This window comes from Urtica dioica, chromosome 1 (assembly GCF_054948205.1).
Source record: "Urtica dioica subsp. dioica isolate 48M chromosome 1, U.dioica_male_clone48M_v1_H2, whole genome shotgun sequence".
In the NCBI taxonomy this organism is placed as follows: domain Eukaryota; kingdom Viridiplantae; phylum Streptophyta; class Magnoliopsida; order Rosales; family Urticaceae; genus Urtica; species Urtica dioica.
Window position 1 is genome coordinate 22,434,984 of NC_142756.1, and position 22,063 is coordinate 22,457,046.

General features: G+C 41.6%; 1 protein-coding gene across 1 annotated transcript; it reads right to left on the bottom strand.

Annotated features, from left to right (window-relative positions):
- Nucleotides 1-5,561: 5,561 nt before the first annotated feature.
- On the bottom strand, nt 5,562-7,641 carry LOC149407790 (glycine-rich protein). Its single transcript, XM_089615436.1, has 2 exons — nt 6,529-7,641; nt 5,562-5,891 (listed from the first exon to the last, which is right to left on the bottom strand). Exons 1-2 carry the CDS (start codon nt 7,600-7,602, stop codon nt 5,799-5,801), a joined length of 1,167 nt encoding a protein of 388 aa, XP_089471562.1. The 5' UTR covers nt 7,603-7,641; the 3' UTR covers nt 5,562-5,798.
- Nucleotides 7,642-22,063: the final 14,422 nt, after the last annotated feature.

The following is a 22,063-nucleotide window of genomic DNA, read 5'->3' on the forward strand; positions in this document are numbered from 1 at the left end:
CAGTACCTTCGGAAGATACCTAGAAAAACTATAGAGTCTCCAACTCTCAATGTCCCATAACCAGACATCATAGATTCTCCTAACAATCATACTGAGGTCAATAGTCCTTTGACCCTTAGATTCCGAATATATTTTTTTAAGCAAACTACAAAGAGTTTGTTCATGCAAATCTACATTTGTCTCTTCGTAAGGTGTTAAGTTTGTTTATGGACTAAAGACTAAGGTTTTATCATAAAGCATCAAACAGACAAGGAAGAATGAATGAACATTTCAACTTTTTATTAATGAATAATCAATTACAAGCAAGAGTCTTCGTGAGACTTTATTACATCAAATGTACATACATAGATACTACTACTCTTCTTGTGGGCACCATTGACAACAGATGCTCCTTCAGAGACTCAAAGTCCATGTTGCATTGCTCGGTCCACTCAAACTCTTTCGATCCCCTTAAAGCATCGAAGAAGTTGTTGCTCCAATCAGTTGATCTAGAGAAGAATCGACTCAATGCCGCAATGCAACTTGTCAGCTTCTAAACTTCATTTATGTTCCAAGGTGGCGTCATGTCCAGCAGTGTAGTTATCTTGTCGGGATTCACTTCTTTCCCCCGCTCATGGATGATGAATCCTAAAAATTTTCTTGCAAAGACACCAAAAGTACATGTTAAGGGGTTAAATTTCATGTGGAATCGATTTAAGATTTCAAAAGATCTTCCCAGATCCTCAGCATGTTCGCTTATTTTTTTGACTTTTGACTAGAAAGTCGTCAATGTACACTTCCATTGTGATTCCGAGCAAGTCTGCGAACATTCGATTAACCAATCTTTGGTATGTGCTCTAGCATTCTTTATGGAATCGCATGTGAATCCATTGAGATTTTTTGGGTACGTACATTGGAATCTGGTTATAACCAGAATAGGCGTCCACGAAGCTTAAGAGTTCATGTCCAGCTTTGGCTTCGACCAAATGATCTATTCTTGGCATATGAAAACTATCTTTTGGACAACAGATCTGTGAAGTCTACACAAGTTTGTCATTTCTCATTTGGCTTCTTAACCAAGACAAGATTAGGTACCTAGCTCGGATATTTTGTTTCTTTTATCAACCTATTCAGAATTAACTTATCTACATCCTATTTTATGGTAGTGTATCTCTTGGTATTTAAGGCTATTTTCTTTTGTCTAATAGGTTTATATTTAGGGATCTATAACCATATCGACTGAGACCATGCAAAGATATCTTTTTTTTACAAAAGAGAGATGAGATCTTTTTTAGTACCTGATTCAAGATATTTTCCGAATCTGAGCTTCTTTTGGGGTTACTCAGGATCTGGAATGACTTCTTCGATTTCATCACATGGGCCAATTGCTTCTCGGCGAGGCAGGCGTGGGTCGAAGTTTACGGCGATTGTCATCACCTTGTGGGCATTCTTATCCTGGTTGTTCTTCAGGTAGTTGGCATAGCAACTCCTCACAAAGCGCATGGGTTCCTTGCACTTCACCGACCTCTTGGTCGGTTGGGAATTTCATCTTCAGGTATTCCACCAAGGCTATGGCTCCAAGTGCTTATAGAGTGGGCTTTCCGATTATTGCATTGAAGGATGATTTGCCTGGGACCACTACCCATTGGGTGTTTGTGGTTTTGGTTCTCGGGTTTTCTCCCAAGGTTAATGGGACCGAGATGATGCCTCTTGGTCTTGTGGAATTGTTTGTGAATCCATAGAGATTTTTCAGGGAGGGGGTCAATGAATCTTTCTTGAGACCCATCATGTCAAATGTCGGGTAGAGAACATCGACAACACTCCCGGTGTCGACTAAGATTCGATGAATGTTCCTGTTTCCGATAAGAGCCGAGATCGCTAGAGTATCGTTGTGAGGAAACATTACTGATCGTTGTGAAGTTGATTGGTTCCAAACTGGGCTTGATGATCTTGGTCGGGCTTTGCTTTGCGGTGAAGAGGATTTGTCAGTGCCCGCATGGGCTTCTATAACTTAGTTTTTCAGGGCACTCCTCTTGTTTCCTCATACGTGCGGCCCTCCCACGATCAGAGAGATTTCCCTGTACGTTTCATTCTTCTGTTCTTAGTGCTCTTTCTGATCCGCTCGGAACCTCTTCAAAGCTCCTCTATGAATTAAGGCTTTTATGGCATCTTTCAAGTTGAAGCAGTCTATGATCTTGTGACCGACATCGTGGTGGAACGAGCAATATTTTATTTTATCTCTTTTCGAGATATCCTTCTAGATCCAATTCGCCCTCGGGAAGTCCTCTTGGTCCTAAATAAGACTGAATATTTCTTTTATTGAAGCATTCATGAGCAGAAAACGGCTTTTGTAGTCCTGCTCCTGATCGGATCTTCTTTGGGGGACGTACGTCCTCAGACTGATTTCCCCTTTGCTCTTCTCGTCCAGGTTTTGGAATCTCTACCTTCCTTGCTACCAACCTTTCTTCCTCAACATTGATGTACTTTTGAGCTCTCTTCATAAAATCATTATAGTGCCGGGGAATTGTTTTTTGAAGCGACCACCAAATCTCTGATTTTATTCGGATCCCTGAGGTGATCCCAAAGTGCATGAAGTCTTCATAGAGGTCGTCAACTTGTAATGCTGCTCCGAATAGCAGTTGATGTAGTTTTTCAGCGTTTCATCATGGGCTTGTCTGACTGCCAGGAGTCTTTCCCAGAGCATGAGCCAACGAATTGTTCTATGAACTTTTGCGCCCATTGCTTCCAGGAACCCACTGAGTTTAGCCTGAGTATTCAGTACCACCTTAAAAGGCTGAGTCCGCAAGGGTGATAGAGAAGGCTCGACACATCACCTCATGACCTGCTTCCTGTAAGAGCATCCATGATGAAAAGGGGTCAAGGTGATCTCCTGGGTCGGTCCCATTGTACATCGGGATGCTCAGCATCCTGAAGCGATCTGGAAATGGGTGTTCTAACACTCGTGCCGTAAATGGGGAGACACCTACCCCTATCTTTGTAGTTGGCTCCTTCTGTCCCAATGCCACTTCTTCAATGCGATGCTCCAATATTTTGAACTTGGTCTCATTGGTGCTCGCACTGTCTCCAGTCTCCGAATCTCCTTCATGATCTCTCACCGTCTGCGAATGGCTTTTCTCGGTTGAGGGTTGGTACCGATCAAGAATCTTTTCTTGACTGGCTTGGTACCCTTCCGTGTCCGTGACTTCTTTTTTCCTCTCGTACCGATCCTTGGCGTGCTTTCGGGACTTCTTAGCCCGCGGCTCATGCTCCATGGGTTCTTTCCCAAATCGGTGTGAGGGTTCCTCATCTGGAATCACCATTGTACTTCGCAGTGTGATCTTCTTCGCTTGGAATTTTACCCTTAGTTCATTGTAGCACTCTTTAAGAACTAGGAGACGCTCTTGCATTTCCTTGAACTGCGCGGCAAAGCCAAGCTCATGGGGATCTCGGCGAGTTCCTTTGTTGTGAGAGGCAATGTGCGATTGTGGTGCTCGATCTTGTGATCGTGACCAGTGACATTGTCATCCGGGTTTACTGAGCTAGACATTGATCTTCAACGCTACCCCCTCCTTCTAGCGCCAAACTGTTGACCTGAAAAATTAGTACAACAATATCTCACGAAATACATAATGTACCGAGAACGCAGTCCCGAGAACTCCAAGTGTTTAGGTAAGACTTTCTCTAAATACAGACTAATCTATTTGAAGTAAGGACACAAATGAGAGTGATGAGCGATAGGTGTGGATTATGACTTGTGCTTGTGTGTGTAAGAAATGAATTGTCCCCGTTCTGTCTTCTTCTCCTCTATTTATAGGTGCTTTGGGTACTAGTACATGCTGTGTCTGCGGGCGTGATGCCGAAGGTCGTGGGGTGATCAATCCCACGTCCTAGACTATTTCTTAGTAACCGCTCCTGCTACTCATGTAGTGGATGGTTATTCCTCGTGCGTTCGACCTTAACCGTCGAGGTGTGCATTTTGCTTTGGTTTTACACACGTTCATTTGATTTTGACTAGTCCTTGACCTATCATTTTATGTTCTCTTCGAAGTTCTGATTGATAAGGTTCGTTCTTGACTTATGAACGGGTCGTTCCTTAACCTTCAAGAGTTCTCAGACCTATTTACTCGAACTCGGTGCTTGATATCTTTATTCTTAGAATACCGAGCAGCTTTCTCGGCCAGCACGATTTATATGAGTAACAAAATCATTTAAGTAAAATGGACTCTAATAACTAATCGATCAACTTGAAATAGACATTACAATTGAGAAATCTAATGAAAACAAATTTTACCTATTGAAGATGAATGCGAAGAGCTCCGAATGCTGCTCGGATGAGATAATTTATATCCTTGAGCATGAGTATCTCTAGAATTTATAAGGTTCTAAGGTTTTTTTAAATTTGGCTGGTCGTGGAGAATAAATATAGGTTATAATGGTTTCTTCTACTTTTTCCGTCGGTGCTTAACATTAGTTTAGCTATATTAATATTTGAAGGTATTTTTTTTTTCTCATTGATCGGCAAAAAGTCTATTTGCACGTTGCAACCCTTCGATCGAGCCACATGCATGATTAAAAGAGAGCCATGATGACCGTCTGATAAGGACCCTTCTAACTTCTAGTGATAAGGTAGGCTGATTTTTTTTTTTTTTTTTTTTTAATGGATGTATGTTGATTTTTAATTAAGCTAAATTTGGTGGAAAGTTGCAACAACCAATACTTTTTAATTGTAAGACAGACATTCCGTATAGGGAAAAGAAAATGTATACGTTCACTTCTTTTTGGTAGAAGTTCCATTATTGCTCTTTATTGTAAACATTGCACGGGGACGAAGTGACGAGAAGAATTTCTTCGCGCTCGAGGAGCGATACGACGAAAGCAAGAAAACGAGGTGTAGTGATGAAAGAATTCGGTGGTGAAAAGAATTTCAAAAAAGAGGAAAGGATTTTGGTATTTCAAAGATTGAATTATCACTCTCTCGCAAAGTCACCTCACAAAGTGATAGTCGAGATATCACCCAAATCAAGCAACCGAGGATGAAAAAAAAGGTAATTGGATGGATATTTTTGTTAGTTCCGAATTGACTGCAAGTACTGGATCTTATATTGACATAAAATTCATGGAATGCATGAAGGTTTTGACGGAATTAATGTGGCCATCCCAAGATCATGATTCACAATACGTGACCTCGCATGATCCAATTTGATCCGAGAATCAAAGAGACCAACGGAAGGGTTTGGTCTACTTAATTAGCATAAAAGAAAAAAGCTAATAGATGTTCTCATCTTCACAGAGCCATGGTACCCACAAAAACAGTGTTGATCCATAATATTCTCTTCTGCCTCCGACTTCTGAGATAGAGGCGAGCAAGTGCATAGAGGAGAACATCAAGATTCAACTCTAACACCTCTACGATCCAATTGTACTTCATCTATAAACATATCTTCAAAGGTTATTTTTATATCATGAAAAAGACTATCAGCTATATTTTGGCAGAGCTTCAATAGAAAAATAGGCTCGAGTATGTTGTGTTCTTCTCAACTATAGCTACACGAAAGTATCAAGCATTGTGTTCTTCTCAACAATAGCTACACAAAAGTATCAAGCATTCTTTGTTTCTGTAATTCAAAAGGACGATAGTATCATAGAGCACACCAATCCAAAGTCTGGATTTATTTTAAAAAGCATGAAAAGCAAGAATCATTCAAACATGAAAAAGCTTCAAAGTTTCACGAAACCAAAGAAAAACCAAACCAAGCGCACACAAGACCAAAGCGACACACATGCCTTGATCTCCTTATTTAGTAATTGGGTTCGGATGACTAGTCGTCGGAGCTCTCGTGGTGGCGACGGTTGTGGTGGTGGTGGTGGCGGTGCTTCTTCTTCTCATCGTCATCATCAGAGCCATCGTCACTCTGCATATCATTCAAGAACAACAACATACTTAATCACTAGGAAGAAACAACAAACAAAATGGGTTATAAAAAAAAAATAAAAAAAAAACATTCACAATTTGATCACATACAATTCATGATTCCATGTATAAAGTGTTGCAAGACGATTTCATTTACTTCAAGGCAATGCAATGAAGGGGAGTGTTGGTTTTATGTCTAACAAAAGGCTCGGAATTGCCAACCGCAGATTTATCGGATCACATCCTAAGTTGCTTGGGCAACAAGTTATTTGCAAATCAATGAGCTATGTAGTTACAAGTATCCATTGCTTGTGTAAATTAGAGACCCGGATGTAAACAACGAGTGAAATACATTTGACAGTATCAATATTAGGTTTGGATGAAGTGAAACATATAGAAATTGTGTTGAACGAGTATCTTGTAAGTATTCACTGTTAAACTTTGTTCTGAGGCTGTATGTAGGCATTTATGCGGAATTAGGATAAATATTTGCCTCTCCTATAGTTCATCGTTCATCACTATCGAACATTGATTAGATCGATCTCGGTTGCTTAAGAAACAAGTAAATAAATCATGTTTGGCAACCTAAAAGTTCAAATAAACAATCCACAAAAGATTCAAAAACTGAAAGCACTCACGTGTTTCTTGCGACCATATCCCTCAGCTTCACGATCGCCGTACTTGGGACGTTCATCTTCATCGTCGCTGCGCCTCTCATAGCTTGGCTTCCGGTAGCTTCCTTCTTCCTCCTCAGATCGGCCAAAGCTCGGCTTCCTGTAGCTTCCTTCTTCCTCCTCAGAACGGCCATAGCTAGGCTTTCTGTAGCTCTCTTCCTCCTCCGATCTACCATAACTTGGCTTCCTGTACCCTTCATCCTCCTCAGATCTGCCATAGCTAGGCTTCCTGTAGCTCTCTTCCTCGTTCGATCCACCACAACTTGGCTTCCTGCACCCTTCATCCTCCTCAGATCTGCCATAGCTAGGCTTCTGATAGCTTTCTTCTTCCCCGGATCTTCCATAGCTAGGCTTCTGATAGCTCTCTTCCTCCTCAGATCTTCCATAGCTTGGCTTCCTGTAACCCTCCTCTTCCTCAGATCTGCCATAGCTAGGCTTCCTGTAACCCTCCTCTTCCTCAGATCTTCCATAACTCGGCTTCCGATAGCCTTCCTCTTCCTCAGATCTTCCATAACTCGGCTTCCGATAGCCTTCCTCTTCCTCAGATCTTCCATAACTCGGCTTCCGATAGCCTTCCTCCCCCTCAGACCTTCCATAGCTAGGCTTCGGATAGCTCTCCTCTTCCTCAGATCTGCCATAGCTAGGCTTCCGATAACCTCCTTCCTCCTCTCCACCGTAACCATCCCTCCTCGGCGGTGGCGGCGGCGGAGCCTCCTCCTCGCCACCATAGCTGGGTCTCCCTCCGCCGTACTGCGGGCCGGGATTGAAGCTCGCCGGAGCGGGACGGGGTTTGCGGCGAGAGTAGCTGCTGTACTCGTTGTCGCGGGCGGAGTCGTTGTAGGCAATGGGCTCGCAGCAGGAGGAGAAGACGGGACGGTCGTAGTCGAAGTCGTCGGCGTTGGGAGGGTAGCAAGTCTCGTCGGAGTGGGGGATCGGACGGCCGTAAGTCAGGTGGATGTCGTACCCTCCGCTGAACGGCGTCGGATCGTACTCGTCGTAGTCGTCCACGGCCTCATCGCTCTGAGAATAGTACGGCATTTTTTTCTCGATTTGATTTCTGATATGAAATTGAAATGATCGGGGACGATGAGTTTCTACCAAAATAAATCGTGGATTCGGATCTGATTTAGGCGTCGTTTCCGGAAGTACACGTGGATGCTTTGACTTTATTTTGGGCCCGCGTTTGAAAGGGGATATGGCATGTAATAATGTCGGCAAGGGAATTATTTGATTTGCATTATTTTCTGAATATGTAGGCAAATTATTTGCGTGCTAAAATAAAGGTATTTTGTTTCTCTACAACTTTTGATTTTTTTATTATAATAAATAAAGGGATAAATTCAATTCAATAATTTGCGCTACTACTTGGGGAATAAATTATCTGGCTTACTAATATTTTTTAAAATCTAGTTCACAAATATTGATAAAGGTTTTTAATCTCGTACACTAGAACAAATTGAAGCTTCCGGTGTGACGATTATCGCACCGAATGCCTCCATAGTCGCACCTAATAGTTTATTAGGTGCGACTTTCGGTACGACAAAATCGCACCTAAAAGTCCGTCGCTAAATGTATTAGGTGTGACATGTCGCACCTAAAGGTATCCATATTAGGTGCGAAACTATCCGATACGACATGTCGCACCTAATGCCCAATCTATTTTCCTGCCAAAATTCTTGAAATTGGCGGGTGATTTCATATCGGGTGCGACATGTCGCACCGAATAATCTTCACGCCATTATATTCGGTGCGACATATCGCACCGAATATGTTATTTTAATTAAAAAAATTACAAATTTATATATTAGAAAATTAATCTATAATTAAATAAAAATTAATTAACAAAATTCTAAATTAGAAATAATATTATGAAAATAGAATTCTTAATTAAAAATACAAATCCAGTCTAATAAAAACGAAAAAGTTAATTGCTAATTTTTTTCCTATACAACTTATCGAGTAGAATTCCATCTACCGAATAAGTTGACAGAACTTCGGGAACCGCTTTCTCGTCCTCGTCCGCCGCTGCCTGACGTGCTGCCGCTCATTCCGCCGCTTCCGTAAGGACGGTTTCGCAAGAAATCCATAGAAACAGGCGTAGAACTCGGCGTAGAACCTAGCATCTGCTCATCTGTGCCACCTGGTTGCGGTGCAGGCGGAGGTTGGGGAGTCGTGGGAGGCTGGTTGTGCATCTGGGTGAGGAAGGCGATCTGTTGCCGCATCTCCTACAGCTCGGCTTGTTGGGCATCTATCTGAGCTCGCATCTCGCTAACCAATGGATTGGTCTGAGATGACGAACTTGACGAGCCTTTATCTAGCGTTTGGGCCACACCCAGCGATGACCTTGGGATCGAAGGCCCTATCTCGACTTCCCAGTCTCTGCGTACTCCCAAAACTTCGCGCATCGCGTACATCTCTGCATCTTCTTAGGAGATCACAGTGTTTTGCTCCTCCGCTTGTCGCAAAATATCTACGGTGACTTAATCCTTCAGAAAAAAAACCACAAAAACTTATCATATAAGAATAATTTAAGTAATTAAATATAGTAAATAAAAGAAATAACTTACAAATCGCGACTTCGTGAAGTCCATCGTCCACGATCCCTTAGCGTCATGGTGTTTTTCTGACCATATCGCTAAAGCCGAGCCCATACTCCCATCTTCCTTTCGCTGTAATTTTTCAACGTTAAAATATGAATCACATATATATTGCATATTAATATTAAGCGACTTACGTTCTTCGAGCGATGACCAAAAAAACTAAGCGACCATTGTCTCGCCTTCGTCTTCTTTTTATTTGAATTTTCCTGGTTGTGGACAAACTTCGCCTGCGAGACATAAATTCGTTAGATTCATGTCACGTCCCGACGAGTCGTTTATTTAATATGAAAACTTGTGGAAGTTTTAAAAAAAAAAACATAAACGACACGACTGTTGGAATTGATCAAGGGTTAAGAAAAAGTTTAACGCTTCGAGCAAGCGGCGGAATTTAAAAAATTTCTTTAAAACAAGTAAAACGATTTTACTAACCTAGACAAAGAGCAAGTACATATAAATTAAAATTATAAATGAGCATTATAAGTTTACTAACCTTTAAGAAGCTTGAACGTTGAGAAGCCTTTGGATGGTTGAAACATTCGTCTCCCCTCACAACACGTCTCTCTTCTTTCCTCGAGAACTCGAGAAACCACGAAAGTTTCTATCACAATAATCACTCGAGAAAGAAATGAATTCGTGTGTTTGTCACTTTTAAACATGACGACTCGAGAACAAGTCTCAAAGTCGAAGAGCTAAAACACTAGGTCAAATGTGGACCTAGGTGCCAAAACAAAAACGAAAGAAAACTTAGAGAGAGAAGGAGAGGGGTTGTTGTCAATTGTGCCCACAAGAAGAGTTGTAATCTTTATTTTGTATATTTGATGTAATAAAGTCTCACGAAGACTCTTGCTTGTAATTTCTTTTCATTAATAAAAAGTTGAAAAGTTCATTCATTCCTCTTTGTCTGTTTGAAGCTTTATGATAAAACTTGTCTTTAGTCCATAAACAAACTTAACAACTTACGAAGAGACTAATGTAGATTTGCATGAACAAACTCTTCGTAGTTTGCTTAAAACGATATATTCGCATTCTAAGGGTCAAAGGACTATTGACCTCAGTACGATTGTTAGGAGAATCTATGATGTATGGTTATGGAGCATTGATAGTTGGAGACTCTATAGTTCTTCTAGGTATCCGAAGGTACTGAATTGACTAGTGCACTTCTACAGACAAAAAAAGAACAAACCATTTAACCTCTTATGTCTCGAAGTCACTACGTATGAATTGCATCGTGCTTACCTTAATCCTGAAATGAGACATGCCATTTCACAGCTTACGTATTCCCATTTGAGAAAGTCAGAGTTCGGACTCACTATGTGATTCTGAACATGACCTATTGGTGAAGTACTAAGTTGTGAGAATGTCATGAGTAACTTTGTGAAGTTCTCATAGATATGGAATTCATGTACAAGATTGTTGAAATGCAATGTATATCACCTCATCCTTTGTTCCTTGGAATGTGAATAAATGAATTGGCCAGTGTCCAAATTGATTCCTGACTCTTTTGGATGAAACAATGTGACTTGTTAGCTCCTCGTCAATACATTGTTTCTAACTTCTTCACAAGCAACAAAGGAGTTGAGGAAATAACAGCTAGAAGGGTAAAATGGTAATTTTGTAAATTCCGACTAGCTGATCATATACATGAAGGGTAAACATAGATAATATTCAGTGGATCCAATCATTACAATTAGGTTGAATTCTTGACTAGCAAATAAATTCATTTGAAGAGAGAGATTTTCAGTGTCAACTCTTTAGTGGAGTCAGTTGACATTAAGCTAAACATGGAAAATGTTTGTGAACTTTTGAGTCCAAGTATTTAGCTCAAGCTTTGTTCATTTGGATCCATGAGGTCACTATCACAAATCACATCGTGTATGAATAGTTAAACTAGAAGCTAAGTCAAAACAAGAACGAGACAAGTTTTACGAAAATTGTCAAAAGGGTAATTTTGTCTTTTTGGACATGGCAAGAAATGAATGTCAATAAATTTTTTTGACATGGTCATGTGATGACTTAGATCACTCGGCCATGATATGTTCATTGGGCCTTGCGAATTAATTTAATTTCATAGAATTTTACTTGAAAATTCTTAATGTGCTTTTCTTATGTTGTCATGAACAAGTAAAGAAAAATCTAGAAGGCCTTTCTAGAAGCATGAAGATACTTGCCAAAAGAAAATGTATGAAGATACGTGCAGCCCTTAGTGTTAAAGAGAGTTTATTTTGTGCATTAATGTATGAAGATACTTGCCAAAAGAAAAGAGGAAACAAATTTCCTCTACGAGGAACAAGGTGGGCGCCAACAAGGCTAAATGGGAAGCAAAAGAGGAAACAAATCCAAGCCTTCTAGAAGGCATATTGGCCGTGTAACTCTAAGGGAGAAGGAAGGAATATTTGCTCATGAATATGTGATATTCTATAGAAGAGGAAACTCCCTTATTGAAGGTAAAGCCTCTCCTATAAATAGAGCCCTCATTCTTCACATTTTATTCATCCCAAGTTTTAGAGATTCGAGAGCTTCTCTCTCTAGCTTGGCCGCCCCTCTCTCCTTCTCTCTCTAAGTTTTTTTCATTTATGTTTTGGCACCTAGGTCGTCATTTGACCCAGTGGTTTTAGCTCTTCGACTTTGAGACTTGTTCTTGAGTCGTAGTGTTTAAAAGTACCCACACACTAATTCCTATTTTTCTCGAGTGATTATAGTGATAGAAACTTCCGTGGTTGCTCGAGTTGGCGAGGAAAGAATAGAGACGTGCTGTTTCAACCTTCCGAAGGCTCATCAACGTTCAAGCTTCTAAAAAGGTTAGTAAATTTATTATGCTCATAATAGTTTTTATTTACGTGTGCTTGCTCTTTGTCTAAATTAGTAAAATTGTTTTACTGGTCAAAAGAAAATTTTTAAAATTCTGTCGCTTACCCGAAGCGTTAAACTTTTTCTTAAACCCTAGATCAATTCCAACAGGGGCGGCCGACTGGCTTCCGCTTCTCGGAATCCCGAGAGGATGGCGGAGATTCGCTCTAGGGTCGCTGACCGCAAGGCGAGAGAAGGGCGTGTCGAGGCTGCTGGCCTAGTTGAACAAGAGCCCCGTGCCTCTTTGAAGAAGGCTTCGACCTCGGCTCCTTCCGACGAGCACTCTGAGCCCAAAAGGGTGAACTCGACAGTGGAGCTAGAGGCGATAGAATCTCGAGGCGACAGTTTTCGAAATCTCGAGGAGTCCCCACTGTCTTGGTGGATGGCTAAGCGTTGTAGAAACTAAGTGTTTCTACAATGCTTACTATAAATGTTGTAAAATTTCACATATTTCAGATATCTCACAACGCTTAGACTATCAGTTGTACAATTTTTACCGCGGCGACGTGTGTTTTATATGTTGAAATAGATCTTGGGATTAAGAAAAGATTATCGCTTCTAGCAAGCGGCGGAATATAAAAATTTCTTTAAAAACTCGTAAAACGTTTTTACTATCTAGACAAAGTGCATAAGCGTATAATATAAAATTTTAAAACTACTTTGACTTTTCACTCGATACAAACCTTGAATGGAGCTTGAGCGTTGAGAAGCCTTAGGAAGGTTGAATCGCTCGTCTCCCTACCTAGCTTGCCTCCCATAAGTCGTCTTGAACCTGTGAGTAACCACGAACGTTTCTACCACTAAGTCTTTCGAGTATGGTTAGGATTTACTGTGTGGGCACTTTTGAACACTATGACTCAAGAACTAGTCTATGAGCCAAAGAGCTAAAACAAAACGCTAGGTTTAATGACATATGTGCCAAAACAAAAGAGCAAGAAGAGATCTAGAGAGAGAGAGGGGGGCGGCCAACTATTCTAGAGAGAGAGAGAGGCTCTCAATCTCTAAAATTTTGTATCACGAATTGTGAATGAGGTGGGGTATTTATAGGAGGAGGTTTTGCCTTGAAAATGTAGTTTCCTCTTTTCCATTGAATATCACATATTCATGAGCAAAATCCTTGTTTCCTCATTTGCTTTGCCTCTCTCTTTCGCCGCCCATCTAGTTTCTTTTTCTTTTGGCAAGCATCTTCATACATCAATGCACAAAATAATCTCTTTTTCTCTCTTGGGTTAGACGGTTTTAAGCCTTCTAGATCAGCTTCTAGATGTTTCTTTATTTGTTCATGACAATATAAGAAAAGCCCACTTAGAATTTTCACATAAAATTCCATGAAATGAAATTCAATCCTCAAGGCCCAATTCTTTAATGTGGTCATGTAACACTAATTCATTGTCATCATATGACAATGTCAAAAAACTTATTTATTGACATTCATACCATCCTATGTCCAAAAATGACAAAATTTTACCCTCTAGATATTTTTCGTAAAACTTGTCTAGTTCAACGTTTGAACTTGTTTTGACTTAACTTCATGTTTAACTAATCCTACTCTAATGACTTGTGGTAGTGACATCATGGATCCAAATGAACAAAGCTTGAGCTAGCATACTTGGACTCAAAAGTTCACAAACCTTTTCCAAGTTCTAGCTTAACGTCAACTGACTCCACTAAAGTGTTGACACTGAAATCTCTCGGTTCAAATGAATGTACTTTTTACTCAAGAATTCTACTTAATTGTAATGAGTGGATCCATTGAATATTATCTATGTGTACCCTTCATGAATATCATCAACTAGTTGGGATTTAAAAAATTACCATTTTACCCTTCTAGTTGTTATTTCCTCAACTCCTTTGTCGCTTTGAATAAGTTAGAAACAATGTATTGATGAGGAGCTAACAAGTCACATTGTTTCATCCAAAAGAGTCAGGACTCAATTTGGACACTGGCCAGTTAATTTATTCACATTCCAAGGAACAAAGCATGAGGTGATATACATTGCATTTCAGCAATCTTGTACATGAATTCCATATCTATGAGACCTTCACAAAGTTGTTCATGACATCTTCATAACTTAGTACTTCACCAATAAGTCTTGTCTATATCACATAGTGAATCTAGAACTCTGACTTTCTCAAATGAGAATACGTAAGCTATGAAATGACATGTCTCATTTCAGGATTAAGGTAAGCATAATGCAATTCATACATAGTGACTCCGAGACAGAAGAGGTTAAATGGTTTGTTCTTACAATGTCTCTAGAAGTGCACTGCTCAATCCAGTACCTTCAGAAGATCCCTAGGATGAACTATAGAGTCTTAAACCCTCTATGCCTCATAACCAGACATCATAGATTCCCCTAACAATCATACTGAGATCAATAGCTCTTTGATCCTTAGATTATGAATATACTGTTTTAAGCAAACCATGAAGAGTTTATTCATGCAAATCTATATTTGACTCTTCATTAGTTGTTAGGTTTGTTTAAGGACTAAAGACTATAGTTTATCATAAAGCTTCAAGCAGACAAGGAAGAATGAATGAACGTTTCAACTTTTATTAATTATTCAGTAGTTACAAGCAAGGGTCTTCGTGAGACTTTATTACATCAAATGTACATAAGTAATGACAACTACTCTTCTTGTGGGCACCATTGACAACGAACTCTCACTTGACTCAAAGAAGATGTGAGTAGTCTTTCATGCCTAATCCCTCCCGATGCTAGTCGATGACCTTGATGGCTAAAGCGTTGGTGAATTGATCTGCCAGGTTGTCCACCGTTGAGATCTTCTTCACCACAATGTCTCCACGCTGCACGATCTCTCAAACTACTTTTTAGGGCGTGGTGTCGAAGAGCGACATCGCCTTCTTTCAAGCAGGGGTTACCGACGCTCAAAGGGTCAGTATTCTTATTCGTTCTCTTGTAAGCATAGGTTCAGTTTTAATCCTTGATTTTTGTCGTCGCAGGCGTATGCGAGGGCCGTGTGGAGCGAAAAGATTTTGCATGACTTCATTCGGCACTTGGGGGTTGCCCAGGAAGAGCTTGCTCAGACGAGGGCTAGGCTGGCTCAGGTCGAGCGAGGTTCGCACTCGGGGGCGGAACCCGAGACACTTCGAGACCAACTTCGCGAGGCAAAGGTGGAACTCCAGATCGCCCGAGATCAGCGCGATGGAGCCCAGATGTCGGTGGCCAAGATGGCGGGGGAGCTAACCGAAGAACGGCGAGCTTGTGAGGTGGCGTCCCGATCGGCAGAGGTTTTTCGCACCGAGGTTGCCGACCTCCAGAGACAGCTAGATGCCCGGTCTGACGCCTTGGAGACGTCTCACCGCCAGCTCACTTCGAGCGAAGCGGCGCGTCTCCGGGTGGAGCGCGAGCGTGACTCTTTGGTGGAGGAGAATGCTCGCCTCTCTTCCCAGCTTGCCGAGGCGGAGCGAAGAGCGTCCGACTTACAAGATGACTACGACGTAGGGACCGAGGAGGCCCGTCGAGCCGGAGCGGTGGAGTGTCGGGAGGCGACCGCGACCGAGAACGAGGACCGAGGGGTCACCTTTGACTTCTTCGACACCTTGTTTCCCCTACTAGACGAGGGTGTTGTGTGAGCCGTGTGGCTTTATTTGTTTATTTTCTATAGCGCGCATGTTTAGCGCTTTGCTTTTTCCTTTTTCAGGATTTCATTTATTTTTCGCGCATTCGCATTTACCGCATGTTTATTGGATTCAGAGCAGTGGCTCTTTTTGTTTATGAGACATTTTGTTGCTTTCAAGTTGAATGCTATCTCGTGTTGAGCAGTTTTGCTCGTATATGCCTTCTTTGTGAGCTAGCGTGGCCCGAAGGACTTGTGTCCTTACCAATAGTTTTGGCAGGTTTTATGTCCCTAGTTGGGACTCGACCTCCGCTCATTTAGAGTTATGATTTGTCAAAGTTTAGCATGTGAGGCGGGGAGGCGTTTGTGCCTAGTCAGGCGTTCGTTCAGCATTCGTTGCTAGGGGCAACTTGCTGCGATCGACCGACCCGTATTGAACGGTGATATCGGTACGTCGGATTAGGACGACGACTTTAAGTTCGTGCTAAAGAGCGACCGAACGTATATGTTGCACCGGGTTAGGCCGGAGGCTTTTAGTTCGTGCTATGGAGCGACCGAACGTATATGTTGCGCTAGGTTAGGCCGGCGGCTTTTGGGTTCGTGCTATGGAGCGACCGAACGTATATGTTGCGCTGGGTTAGGCCGGTGGCTTTTGGGTTCGTGCTATGGAGCGACCGAACGTATATGTTGCACCGGGTTAGGCCGGCGGCTTTACTCAAACCCTGTGTGTTTCGTGCCATTGGCGACCGAATGTGTATGGCTCAAATTTGGCTGTTTTTAGAGTTTGAGGTAGCGCCTTTACGCGACTTACATGCGTCTGGGTAATGTCTTTCACCTACGCCTTTACACGTCTTACGGCACGCCGGGAAGACCGACGGTTTACCCGAACCCGTATGCACGAAGGGCCATCGGGGTCCGAGCTTCTCAAGTCTGTATCCCCGTGGGGGACTTAAGCCTGGATGAAAGGGGTACGCCGGGAAGACCGACGGTTTGTGTTCGTGCTATTGGCCAAACATATGTGTTGCGCCGGGTTAGGCCGGCGACTTTGTTCGTGCTATAGAGCGACCAAACATATGTGCGGCAAAGGGAGTGGCCCTTCCGCCTTTACCTGCGACTTTACGCGACTTATGGCACGCCGGGTTAGGCCGACGATTTTTCTCGAACCCGTATGCTTGATGGGCTGTCGGGGTTCGAGCTTCTTTAAGCCTCTGTATCCCGCGAGTGGGGGACTTAAGGTGTTTTTTGCCGTGAATTTCTTGAGTGTACATCGCAGGAATCACTAGCCCCCCAAGTTTTTAGTTTACAGGTCGTGCCTTGATGACTAAAAACTTAATAAAGCGGATTTTTTTGAAGAGAGAAAAACCTCGAACTTTATTATTTTTTGCTAACAGATAACATCCTCAAACATTGGCACATGGGCCTTATTGAATCAGGGAAATCAAAGCAGTAAAATGGGGGAGCTTAGTCACTGGTGGTATTGCCTCAAGTGTTCGGCGTTCCATGGGTGTCGAATCGGAGTTCCGTCCGTGTGTTCGATGTAATAGGTTCCGTCATGTATGACTTGTCGAACTCTATACGGTCCTTCCCAGTTCGGGCCCAGAACTCCGGCGCCTTGTACTTGGGTGTTTTGGAACATGCGCATGAGTACGAGGCTGCCGACGGTGAAGATTCGCCTTTTGACTTTGGCGTTGTAGTATCTCTCGACCTTTCGCTTTTGTGCAGCGAGTCTGGTGAGGGCCTCAGATCTTTTCTCGTCGATTAGATCCAATTCGAGGCGTATGACCTCATCATTTTCTTTCTCGTCGAAAGTGTCGACTCAGTAAGTGGGGACCTCAGTTTCCACGGGGACCACAGCCTCAATCCCAAAAGCTAGGGAATAGGGGGTCTCTCCTTGTTCGGTAGGCCCACAAGATGAACGGTACCTCCTCAGCCCAGGCGCCCTTTTTGGCTTCGAGCTTTTTCTTGAGGTTGTTTTTAATCGTCTTGTTGACGGCTTCCACTTGGCCATTAGCCTGTGGATGTCGCGAGGACGAGAATGTCTTGCTTATCCCTAGTTGGGCGCAGATTTCTCTAAACCTGGCATTGTCGAATTGTGCGCCATTGTCGGTCACAATCGAAGCAGGGATGTCGTGGCGGCATATGATGGACTTCCAGATGAAGTTCGTGGTGTTGGCCTCGGTGATTCTGGCCAGAGGCTCGGCTTCGACCCACTTAGTGAAGTAGTTGATAGCGACGATGGCGTATTCGTACTGTCTCGGAGCTTTGGGAAGCTTGCCGATGATGTCCACACCCCATTTCGCAAAGGGACGTGGTACGATGATGCTACCCAGGGGAGATGGCGGTTGTCGTGGAACGTTAGAGAAACGTTGACACTTGTCGCACTTTCTCGCCCAATCGTAGGCGTCTTTTTTCATCGTTGGCCAGAAATAGCCTTGTCGGAGTGCTTTGAGCGCAAGGGATCTCCCAGAGAAGTGGTTCCCACAGATGCCCTCATGAATTTCGTGGAGGACCTTGGTCGACTCGACGCTATTGAGGCATCGTAGCAGCGGGGTTGAGTACCCGCGCTTGTATAGGGCTTCGCCTCTCAACACATATTTAGATGCGAGGGCTTTCAGCCTTTCGGCTTCTTTGCGGTCTTTGGGAAGTGCCCCTCTTCGCAAGAAGTTCGTAAGCGAAGTCATCCAAGTCGGATGAGCGATGCTCTCAATCGTTCCGACCTCGTCGCGTGAAATGGAATGTCGTGAGAGAGACTCGACCGAGATAGTTCCTAACCCGTCTTCGGTGATACCGGATCCGAGGCAAGCTAGAGCGTCTGCCTCGGAGTTCTCTTCTCTTGGGATCTGGGTGATCTCGAACCAAGAGAAGGCGTCTAGCTTGGCATTTGTTTTTGCCAGGTAAGCGATCATGTTAGGTTCTTTGGCGATGTAGTCGTTCTTAATCTGATTTACGATCAACTGCGAGTCACAGTGTATTCGCAAATTCTGTACGTTGAGCTTTTGAGCGACCTCTAGCCCTACGATGAGGGCTTCGTATTCGGCCTCGTTGTTGGAGGCTTGGAATCCGTAGTGGAGGGCGTAGCGTAACTTTTCCCGGTCGGGATTGGTTAAAATCATGACAGCGCCGGCTCCTTGGGCATTAGATGCTTTGTCTACGTGTAATTCCCAAATGGGACCCGTACCAGCATAAGTGGGCACCTACTTTGGGTATTTATTACTCAATATTCTCTCTTTAATTAGTTGCTAGATTTGTCGAAAAGAAATCAAGTAACTAAATAATGAAGAGTGAATAATAATAGTTGAGATATTCTCTCACCATGATATAAGGAAATAACATATTGTCCTCATTATTCTCTCTAAATTAGTTTCCTAATATCTAGGAGAGAATAGTGATTGAGATGTTCTTTCACCATTAAATAAATAAATAAGATATTGTCCTTATTATTCTCTCATAACTAGTTTTCTTAAATCTAGAAGGAAAATAACGAAATATAATATCCTAGATTCTGATCTGATGGTTAAGACAAAAAGTAAGATTTGTAGTCAAAGATCCAATAGTTCATATTTTACTACATAATAAAAATGAATATAGGAGAATAATGAAACCTTATGTTTTCCTAAAATATCTCTTTCCTACCACTATAAATAGGACCAAGGGAGAACACCAAAATAACTGAATTCTCTGAGCCAAAAATTGGCCGACCTCCTCTCTTGGTGGACTAAATTTTGCTCTCTCCCTCTCCCTTGGAACTCGTGATTCCAAACCCTAAAACACGACACGTCCCAAACTCCTTATCTAAGATATCGACGTCGCAATGACCAACAAACGTTCAAAGTACGTGGTTATTCCCTAGACAATAGATGGTTTATACCCTATAACCCATATGTACTGGCCAAGTTTGGCTGTCGGCATGAAGGCTGTTATGTACTTATAAAAATATGTATACAAAAGTCCCAATAATGTTTGTTTTTCTGTCGATGATTCTTCAATGTCTGAAACTATCAATGAAATCCACATATATCTGTCTGGTAGATGGGTTTAGCCCCCCTTAGGCAATATGGAGAATATGTCTTGATCAAAATTTATCCACATGTGATCTCATTACAGCTACACTTGTCTAATGACCAACTCATCACCTTTCGTGATCATGACAATAATGTTGTTGTATTTAATGATGAGATTTGAAGAAGAAATTGCTTACTGTATAAAATCTGTTAATTCAAAAGCAAGCATATTGCTCTATAAACGATTCCCAGAGCATTATGTATGGAACCAAAAAGAAAAATTATGGTCTGAAAGAAAAAGGTGCGTTGTTGATGGTAGAATTGTTGCTGCCATTTCTGTTGAAAGGGAACGATACCACCTACGGTTATTTCTTAATCATGTTAACGATACTACATCATTTCAAGATTAGAGAACTGTTGATGGAGTCCTTGCCATGACTTTCCGAGAAGAGACTCTGTTACATGGTATTTTAAAAGAAGATAATAGCAATAAATTATGCTAGGAAAATGTAAGAAAGTCTCCAAAGCACTTTACTTGGTCTCGAAGCAACCTATTACATGGGGATTCTCAAACAAGGTAAAGCCACATGAGAATTGATCAATAACTTGTACTCATAGATCTTAAATTATGATTGTTCTGTTGGAATTGATGTAGGGTTAAGAAAAGATTTAACGCTTTGAGCAAGCGGCGGAAAATAAAAATTTTCTTTTAAACAAGTAAAACGACTTTACTAACCTAGACAAAGAGCAAGCACATTTTATTATTAAACTATCTAAAAGAGACTAACGTTTACTAACTTTTATGAAGCTTGAGAAGCTTGTGGAGGTTGAATCGTTCGTCTCCCCACGCCACTCGTCTTTCTTTGTTCTTCGTTCTTCGGGAACTCGAGTAACCATGAAAGTTTCTATCACATAAATCACTTGAGGTAAGAAGGAATAAGTGTGTGGGCACTTTTAAACGCAACGACTCAAGAACAAGTCTTAGAGTCGAAGAGCTAAAACACTAGGTCAAAGTGGACCTAGGTGACAAAACAAAAACGAAAATAGCTAGAGAGAGAGAGAGGGGATGCGCGCGGCCACAATGTCTAGAGACAGAAGCTCTCAATCTCTAACTTATGTGAGATGAGAAACAATGAGAATAAGGGCCCTATTTATAGGAGAGTAATTACCTTTAACAAGGTAGTTTCCTCTTCTATAGAATATCACATATTCATGAGCAAATATTGGGTTTCCTCTTTTCCCTTTGGACGTCCAAGACATGTCATGCAAGCCCTTGGATTTGTTTCCTCTTTTGTTCTCTCTAAGTTGGCCAAATTCTTTTATGCTTCTAGAAGCAAATTTTCTTCCTCTTTTTCTTTTGGCAAGTATCTTCATACATTAATGCACAAAATAATCTCCCTTTTCTCCTTGGGTCGGACGGCCAACACCTTCTAGAAAAGCCCATTAAGAGTTTTCATGTAAAATTCCATGAAATGAAATCAATCCTCAAGGCCCAAATAAATTGAAATGGCTGTGTGGAATCTTTCATTTGCCATCATATGATAATGTAAAAAAAACTTATTTATTGACATTCATTTCATCCGATGTCAAAAAGACAAAAATGCCCTTTAGACAATTTTCGTAAAACTAGTCTAGTTCTTGTTTTAACTTATAACTTCTAGTTTAACTATTCCTACTTGATATGACTTGTGGCAGTGACCTCGTGGATCCAAATGAACAAAGCTTGAGCTAACATACTTGGACTCAAAAGTTCACAAACTTTTTTGCAAGTTTTAACTTAATGTCAACTGACTCCACTAAAGAGTTGATACTGAGAATCTCTCGGTTCAAATGAATTTATTTTCTACTCAAGAATTCAACTTAATTGTGATGAGTGGAGCCACTGAATATTATCTATGTTTACCCTTCATGAATATCATCAGCTAGTCGAGATTTACAAAATTACCATTTTACCCTTCTAGCTGTTATTTCCTCAACTCCTTTGTCGCTTGTGAATAAATTAGAAACAATGTATTGACGAGGAGCTAACAAGTCACATTGATTCATCCAAAAGAGTCATGACTCAATTTGGACACTGGCTAGTTCATTTATTCACATTCCATGGAACAAAGCATGAGGTGATATACATTGCATTTCAGCAATCTTGTACATGAATTCCATATCTATGAGATCTTCCCAAAGTTACTCATGACATCTTCATAACTTAGTACTTCACCAATAGGTCCTGTTCATAATCACATAGTGAATCTGAACTCTGACTTTCACAAATGAGAATACATAAGCTATGAAATGACATGTCTCATTTTAGGATTGAGGAAAGCATGATGCAATTCATACGTAGTGACTTCGAGACATAAGAGGTTAAATGGTTTGTTCTTATTCTGTCTCTAGAAGTGCACTGGTCAATTCTGTACATTCAGAAGATACGTAGAAGAACTATAGAGTCTCCAACTCTCAGTGTCCCAAAAC

What these genes read in the sequence shown, in the direction of transcription:
- LOC149407790 (XM_089615436.1), bottom strand. Translation starts at nt 7,602, where the DNA reads ATGCCGTACTATTCTCAGAGCGATGAGGCCGTGGACGACTACGACGAG. An exon ending in GATATGGTCGCAAGAAACAC is followed by an intron (nt 5,892 to 6,528) that starts GTGAGTGCTTTC and finishes AATGATATGCAG; the next exon opens with AGTGACGATGGCTCTGATGA.